Below are 9,079 nucleotides of genomic sequence, written 5' to 3'. Positions count from 1 at the left end.
TATAATTTAATTAATGTATTCCCCACAACAGATAAACAATCTGCATAAAAACAGACGTTTATTTGGAATGCTCCTAATTACTGCCAGTAGTTCCACTGAATAAATAAATGGCTTGGTCTTGCTTTTGGATCAACAGGAAATAACCAGCTCTGAGCCATATTATCTTTTAAGAAGCTCTGTAAAGAACAAAACTGTATACATGTTGGCTCACTTCCAAACTGGGGGCCTTGTTTTGCAAAATAAACACTAGCTATAATAACTAAAGAATTAAAAGGAGTTTGAGGCTACTCTCCCCCTCATGTCACTGATCTATTCTTCATGTGGGACTGGGGAAATGCCTTGATTCTAATTTTGAAGGAAAAAAATGCAGTCTAAAATATATTTTTATACATTCTACACACAATTTTTATTGCTGACAACTGTATTTCTACCTAATTCTCTCAACCTCCCTATATAGTCCATTGAATTTAAATGAACTCATGTATGAAAGGCATACAGAAGTGGCAATCTTGTATACAGAAATGGGAATCAGGGAGCAGACCGGGTCCTTTTAAGAAACAAAACACTTGGGAGTTTCAGGTTTCAGATCAGGTGCAGGTGCTTGAAATATTACCTCTCTATATGCCAACTATATTTTCTTTCTTTCACTCTCACAGGCCTTTTCCAATATTAAACATAACCAGAGAAACCCATACAGACTGCTTAATATTCTTAAACTTATTAGTGGCAAGACTTTGATTACCTGTTTGGTCCGAAGATGATAGTAGGTTACAGTCTTCTCCAGTCATATGAATCTGTTCCTAGATCTCTGCAAATAGAAGAATGAATTGCCACCCCCGGCTAGCAGAAAGAATTCGATAATTCAGTTTGTTAGTAAAGAAGAAAGCTATATTTGCATCCACCAGATAATTCAAAAAGCATTAAGAAACTAAGCTGAGCTGTTTCTTCTGTCTTGAGTGTAGTAGTGTGCCTGAACAAAGTGGCAGAACCACCTGCTCTCAAGTGACCATACTGCATACTTTCAGAGCTGAGGTGAAACAATATGCTGAGCTTACTGTTATTCATCACATATTAAGGCTGTCTGCCTAGTTTGGTCTTAGGAGGACAGGAAACACAAACTCAGGACCATAGAAACAAGTTCTGTTTCCAGAGCAAAGCAACACGTGTCTGTTGTCTCTCAAAAACTGCTTCCAAATAATTAAGTTAGAGAACAACAATAATAGCTATTATAATCATACGTAGCTCATAAAATGGCTGCTTCCTTCCAGCAGCTGCCCAAACAGCATCATGGGAATTGTTTGGAAAAAGCATCCCCTGGCTCATGTCCCTGGCAGAATTGGCAGTACCCTCACCACTCAAGAGATTGTCTCTTAAAATGCTGGTCCAAACTTTAGTGCACCCGTGGAGGAGAAAACGCGCCGACTAAGACATTGAAGAGATGGTTCTGCTGGTGGCAGTTGCAGAAGTGATGCTGGTCCTCGGTTTGGCTGTGGAATCAGACTCTCTCTGCTCACCCACTACCTTTTATAAAAACTGCTGGATCCGACGCTTCCCAGGTCTTCTGATTGACCTGCGGGAATCGCAGAAGAGGGGAGCCCAGGTGCTGAAGATTTATGCAGAAGTCTCACCCCAACAGTGCAGCAGAACCTGCTGCCTTCTGAGGAATGGTGAGTGTTTATTATCAAGATTGTGGCATATATTAAAATTTGCATCATGATGTATAAGGAAAAACATTTTGGGTAATTTGTTTATAAACATTCCTTTATTTGAAGAAGAAATAATGCAAAAAACTGAGATATATGTATTTTTGAGGCAGGAAAGCAGAGGCACATTGTAATTGTTTCCTCCATCTTCAGTCCTATAGAAAAGATCTTGATAATCTGAATTTTTTCTAGAAGACCACACTAGAAATACATGAAAATCTTAGGGCCGCTTTCAAATTCTAGATCTCTGTTACAAAGCTTGTGGGCAATGCTAACATTAAAACAATAACTCTTCACCATCTACTCCTGCAGAGGAAAATCAGTGACACTGATTCCAACAGGACTTCTTCATGCAGTAAGATACTACACTAAGACATGGTGAAGGGGAAAGGGGAGGGAACACACAATTTAGCCTTCTCTGAGATACAAGAATATTTATTTTCTTGGAGAGAGCAATCTTTTGTTCTGTGTTTCTGGTGCAACTCAGGTATAATGTTAATATGAGCAATAAAAAGAAAATAGTAATCAATAACAGCAGTTATTCAGCTGGCAACCCTGTTCCCCTAGTCTTATACACTCAGACTCAGAATAAAAATAAGAAAATGTAATTGCCTGTCTTAAGCCCCAGACTACACTTTCTCTGTATCACACTGCATTGGTGCACTAAAGGAGTGTATTTTAGGAGTATATGTGAAGTGTGTGTCTGTAGTGCCTAAATCTGACTGCAAAACTCACAAGACTTGAAAGGTTTTTGGATATGGAGAATGAAAGTGAGCTACCAGTTACTAAAACCAGTCAATATACGTTTTGATTAAATTTTGAATTATAAGCAATAATATGACCTTGACAACCTGACACTGAGATAACTAATGTAACTGCCAGCAGCGTTTCTGGAAGGAGTCAACTTCTGTGTTAAATATTGCGAGGAAAGAACAAGTATCTATTATTTCAGCAATGTTCTTCCTGTCTGGGCAACAAACTTTTTCTCATAAACATGGGACTGGATATCTTACAGGCAGAAGTAATGGTAACTTGGAATCTTATTTTTATAATGTTACATAGTCAAGCACAATTTTATTACAATCTTAACTAAAATACAGAGACATTAGATGGCATTTCAAAGATAACACTTTAAATTAGCATGTGGTTTCCTTATAATCCCAGAGAGACAGGCGTAGTCACTACTACAAATGCTATTGCCAGTAAATGTCCTAATTAAGATTTCAAGAAATGCTGATAAGGAGTTTGCTAAGAGAATTTTCTTTGATAGATTCTCAGTAATAGCACAGTTACTGAAAGCTAGTCTTACAAAATAATAAAACCAACAAAACAACAAATTTTGAAATAATTTAAAAATAAGAAATAAAATATCTTATAGCATGCTTCTAAAGTATTCTTCCTGACCAAAGAACTATCCTTCCTTACAAAAAAAATAGGTTAGTGACATTTTTCTTACCTGATTTTATGCAATAAAATCCATCACAGAGCCTAAAGAGAATATATCCACAGAAGCCAAGTTCTTCAGATGAGATTTTTTTCCTACTATTTAATGATATTTTCATAAAGTTTGCAAAGTAATAATTAAAATGAAAAACATTTATAATTATGTTTGTCTAAAAAAAAAATGTTTCTGATGACAACAGAATTTTGCACAAAGTTGTAAGACTGGAAAGGTTTCAAGATTTCACTCCTCTCTTCAAACAAATACACATATTTTCAGGTGTTCTCTATATTCTTAAATAAGACAGTCTCTATGTCAGAAACCCACATAGTATTCATGCATCACACTGAAAAACAAACATAAAATATATTATTAGCACAAAACATCCATTCTTTGACAAAATTCAGAAGAACATTGGATACCTGAGTCTGAAGGCGAGGGTACATACTGCTACATGTAAGGCAAGTGAAGAACAGTTTTCTTTTGGAAGAAAAATAACTAATGTGAACAAATATACGAAAATGGTGATTTTTTTTCAAACAATTACTTCAATAATACCACACTGATAGTGTTCGCGGTGTTTAAGTATCCTTGAACAAATGATATCACAGAAAAGCAAGTACTACACAGGTATTTCACAGAAATATTTGAAGGGCTTTGTCTTTTAAACTGTTAACTTGTGCTAAAAATGAAGCAAAATGTTTACTGATGCCTAGAAATATTTCTGTATTCAGAATTATTTCCTTAAAAATACTCACTGGATTTTAAATTCCTTTATCTGTAGAAGCAAAATTTTTTTAAATATTACCTGTAGAAATGCCTGTAATCCTCATGAAATATATCAAAATAGTTATGTACTGGCTGAATATGCTTCTCTAACACCACAAAATGTTTCTAATCTTTTAAAGAAAAATGCAAACCAATTGGTATATAATAAAGCCAGAGTTTTCTATAATCCCTGTAAGATTATCATTCTGTCTTCTGCAAGTTATGTTCTCCTATTGTTTTGATAATCATAACCTTCTTTGTACCAGTCTTACTTCCATAAATATCTACTCTAAGCTCAGGTTCCTAGGACATCGAACTGGAAACTGATGAAGCCTAACTAGAGGTAGATATAGGGCATGGAAATTGTATCAGTGAAAGAAAATTGCTGGTTATCATATTTGATCTAGCTTTGATGACAAATCATATCTTTACCTTGCTATCATTAGTTTGGGATCCCAGTTTTACTTGTAAATATCACTGTTTTCCTTTCAGCTAGGCAGACAACCTTGATCTTTATATGTAAGTAGGTAAAAAAACCAAGACAATATAAATTACGTAACAGCACTTCTGACATGATTTCTTTCTTCTGTAGAGCTGCTGAATTTGTATTGTTCAGACAGGCAGAGTGCATTTTCATTGCAAATTTTTATTTTATTAATCGTATACAATTTTTTTTAGAAGAATGCTTCTCTTTTAGGGCAGATAAGGTCATTATGATGGAAAAAAAAATCAAGGTGTGTGTTTACTGTGTTAAATCTATGATGCAGAATTGAGGCTACTAGATGAAAAAATACAAATAATACAGAAAAGATAGTAAGCACAGATTTAGTGTATTTTCTTCCTTTTCTCATTTGCAGCTAGGTTGGGGATCTTATTTTTGTTTTAGTTGCACATAAAATGGAAAGAGTTGCATGACTTTTTCTGTTGTTCATTGCAGAAGTATTACAAATTATTTTCAGTACTTACAAATGTAAGAAAAATATTTGGAATAAATATCTAAGTCGATAGAGCACATTTATAAAGCTAGGTAGTTTCCTAAAAATTTGTGTAAAATAAAGCTTTTTCATAAGGGTGTTACACAAATATACTGTAACTACAATGTTTTTCCAATATTAAAAAAAAAAAAAATCACAGAATTATTTTAGAATTGTTTGCCTGAAGCAACACTTCAACCCTATTAATTCACATGTTCTAGACAGTTACATTATCAAATACAGATCTTGTCCTAAAAGCACATTTCATACACAAATTGTTCAATTTAGAATCAGGAGGTATGTTACAATTTGAAGTGCAAAGCTTGAGTATCAGAATCAGGATCAGAAAAGCTTTCCTTAGCTGTTTTAATAATTTACAGTATTTTCTGCTATTGAATGTGTCCACTGCCCTGCCAATACTTGTTTTAATTGCAGGTAGCCATTCAGGTTATTAATTCAGGTATTGAGGTTACATTCAAGGCAGGTAAAATAATATAAATAAACCCCCCAAAACTTCATACAACTGAAACAAAACATTAATCCTGCTCCAAGCAAACTGATATAAAATAAAATTAACTTTTTACTTGATATTATGACATCCTGTGAGACTCTGAAAGAAGAATCTTTCCTGCTTTTTATCTAGTGTGACTCTAACCGTAAGTATTTTAGCATACATTTTCAGTCTATATCTTAAACCACTAGGATTTGGGCATCTATATATATTTTTGAAAATTTGGTATCAGTGACAAGTTGTTCAGTCATTTTTTTCATTATTACTTTTGCCCTGATCTCCAATGTGGGAACATAGAACAGAACCTCCAAACATAAATAAAGAATTGTCTAAACTACTCTATTCACAGAAATACAATAGCCAAAAGGCAAACAAGGAAAACGATTGGGAACTGGCAGCTGGGCAGGATGTCACTTACTTATTGTAGTTCAGGATGTTTTTAATAGGTGGAATGAATGGCTGTAGTCCAGTTTTAGGTAGACAGGTATGTTACACAACAGCAAACACCTCAAAGTTTTCTCCCTTGATAACCTTACTTTTAGAAATGGTCCACTCACTGCAACTGTGACGTGAAGGGAGGCAGCTGGTAAGAGGACTACAAGCTAAAGCATATGATTTTATTTTATCAGAGGCACATTTAGAATTCAGATAGCTATTCTACTCCTTCTTAAAATAAGAATATAGTTATAAGCAGGTCAACCTTATTGACTAGGTGCTTAATTAGTTTGCACGATAATGAGAGAAACACAGATTTAAAGTACTATGGAGCTGCCCAGTATTAATCATCTTCTGATGTTAAATAATGTAATAACAGGCAAAATGCAATGTTTATTATGCTGATAAGCTCAACTTTATTCTTTTTGCATTATAGTTTCCTGCAATCTAGCAGTGTTCTACCATGTAGCTATTCATGAGAATATGAACTGCCTGCACATGTCTTGCCCAGCGTTGGAAAGTTGCATACTAAAGGCTAGAATCAATGCCATTTTGTACAACATCACAACAGGTAACTAAGCATTTCATTTATAAAGGCTAAAACATAGCAACTGTAAGAAATGTTAAAATTATACTAGGTCAGTTGCTGTGCTAAAAGATCTGAAGTAACATGCAATGCTAAAAAATCGTAAGACTTTTTCCTTTTTTATTAATGCACCCATTTCTAAGAATACTTCCCCCCTTTCTTCCATTCAGTATTTGAGAAAGAACCTTGAAGATACAACCTGCTTAAGATTCATGCTCTGAGTACTCAAAGAATACTATACCTGGGGGAAAATACCATACCAGGACTGAGAGACTGAGAGGCAAGGCTGCCTGCTGCTCTATGTCCCCAGATACAACCAGTAGCAAGGCTGAAAATGTATTCCTGTAGGCACACACACAAAAAAGCACATGTACATACCACGAGTGTACATTTAAACAGCCAGCCACACAGGTAACACACAAAAATACATAAAGCAGACACACAAACACAGGCAGCACCAAGAGCCTCATCCTGCTTTCACTGGCTGCACAGGATGGCGATCTGCTAGTGGAAATGTATGTATACAGATATGTACAACACAGATCCCCTCAGCAGCTGGGCTCATGCTCAGTCTGCCCAGCAGCTGCCCCTGGGCCCCCCCTCCTCAGTTGCTGGCACCTGGACATAGGAGCCCCTGAGGGCGCAGCCCCACTCCAGTTGCTGGTGCAGACTGTCACACACACACAGAGCTTTCTGGGACTCTCCTACACCCCAGTAGCCTAGATCCCTCACCTTTGGTTCCTTCCCTAAGCATCCCATAGTAAATCCTGTGCAATCCCAAAAGGCACTTCCCTTGCAGTTCATAAGGTGTCCCATGACCCTAGGCAGTGATGGTCCCAGTCCAGAAGGTCTAGTTGGGTATTATTTGGGCTCCCTGACCTGCCTTTGTCTCCATGTGGTCCTTTTGTAGGTGAGCACATAAACTAACATTGTTTATGATTTAATAGGGATTGATCCAGATCTTCTTATTTTTGAAAAACTGACAACCAAAGAGCCAAATACTCACTCCTCAATGAATAAGTATGAAAGGCAAAACAGCACAAAGGCCACCGAGTGGGAAAGATGCCAGCATCGTAATGCCACATCAAGTTCTCTTCTGCTCCAAGCTCCATCTTCTACCACTAGCCATGGCCTAACCACAAACACTTACACCTCCAGTACAAGCCTGACTGTCCAAAAAACTGAAGTTCCTACTTATTCCAGGGCAGGAATTTTTCCACCGGATGATCATTTTGCTAAGAGAACAAGCACAACTTCAGAAAGCACAAGGTCAATCACCAGCTCACTCAAGAAGACTGTACACTCGACTCTGCTTTCCAAGTCTGACGAGGTATTATCCCACGTGCCCACTCCTCCTCATCTAAACAGCAGTAAGCAGCACTTAAATGAAACCAAAGGCTACAGTGGCCGGAATTATACTTCAGATAATGAGACACCTGCTTGGGAAGCTGCAGCTTTGGGTATCTGGTTGATTCCTGTTATTCTTTGCTCCTCTCTCATCTTCCTTTGCTGTTGTACTGTTGCTTTCACAGCAGGTCGTTGCAAAAAGAGGAGAGGTCAGTATAGGCCCATAAGGAGAAGAACAACATCAAGACAGTTCATAAAATATACTACTGTCAAAGGTATTTTGTGAAATACTGTCATCACCCTTGTTTTGGAACAAATAGCTTTTTAAAAATGAATCAGATATACCAGCTTATTTCTTTTACAGAACCAGAGAGAATTTTTTCACTGATGGTTTCAGAATCTTTCATTTGTAATTTAATTCTCGACAGACGAAACACAATTTCCCTGTCTCTGGCTAAGTACACTCTCATAGCTCCCACTGCATGCTCAGTGGTGGTCGAGCATATTTTGATTCACAATCTGATCAAGATTAATGCCTTACAAGCAGTATACACTTTCCCTAACTTAAAGGGGACAGATTCAGCTGTATGTATCCTTTTCCCTGATTTTGAACTAACCTGAGAAAATTAAGTGCAATCAGTAAAACTGACTGAAGCTTCACAGTATAATAAAATCATTTAACTCTAATCATCCTATAATTGTCCCGGATATAGTTGTTTCTATAAAACCTGTCCATTTTTCTCCAAGTTCTGAACTGACCTTTTTCCCCCATTTAGCTCTAACATTGAGAGAAAACAATTTAGCCATCACCCTACTTCTTCAAATAAAAACACAAAAACAACCGAAAACCCCAAAACTACTGAATTCCACTAACTCATACCCAAACATTTGATCATTCAATCTTCATGCTTTACTTCCCCCCACTTCTCACTTCACTCTTCTAATAACAATCACTTAAAACGTTTTTCAAGCCCTCCGAGAAGCACCTTCAGACAACTGCTTTACTGCTTTTGGAAAGTTAAGTGCTCTGCAATGTATTGACAAATCCCTCCTGTTATTGGCTAAGGAAAAACACAAACACAGCTAAAATTTGTTTGTGCTTCACAATTAGCATTGATCTGTGTTGTCCACTTTCACTTGCTTTTTCTTCCCTACTCATATTTATCATTTACATAATTAGCCTTTTAAAAGAGGGACAGGCATTTAATGTCTGTTGCACAGAAATACACAAAATGTTTTGAGAGCTCTATAAGTTAGCTTTATAATAAAAACCCTTTTTTTTGTTTCCTTATCCTGTATACTCTATTCATAAAA

The 9,079-nt window shown here is 36.5% G+C and overlaps 1 protein-coding gene across 1 annotated transcript; it reads left to right on the top strand.

Annotated features, from left to right (window-relative positions):
- Window positions 1-1,438: 1,438 nt before the first annotated feature.
- MANSC4 (MANSC domain containing 4) lies at window positions 1,439-8,051 on the top strand. Its single transcript, XM_010163756.2, has 3 exons — window positions 1,439-1,667; window positions 6,269-6,403; window positions 7,366-8,051. Exons 1-3 carry the CDS (start codon window positions 1,439-1,441, stop codon window positions 8,049-8,051), a joined length of 1,050 nt encoding a protein of 349 aa, XP_010162058.2.
- Window positions 8,052-9,079: the final 1,028 nt, after the last annotated feature.

Source organism: Antrostomus carolinensis, unplaced genomic scaffold (assembly GCF_000700745.2).
Source record: "Antrostomus carolinensis isolate BGI_N321 unplaced genomic scaffold, ASM70074v2 scaffold36032, whole genome shotgun sequence".
NCBI classification, from domain to species: Eukaryota; Metazoa; Chordata; class Aves; order Caprimulgiformes; family Caprimulgidae; genus Antrostomus; species Antrostomus carolinensis.
Note: the sequence above shows the minus strand (reverse complement) of the source record. Positions and strands in the feature narration are given on the sequence as shown.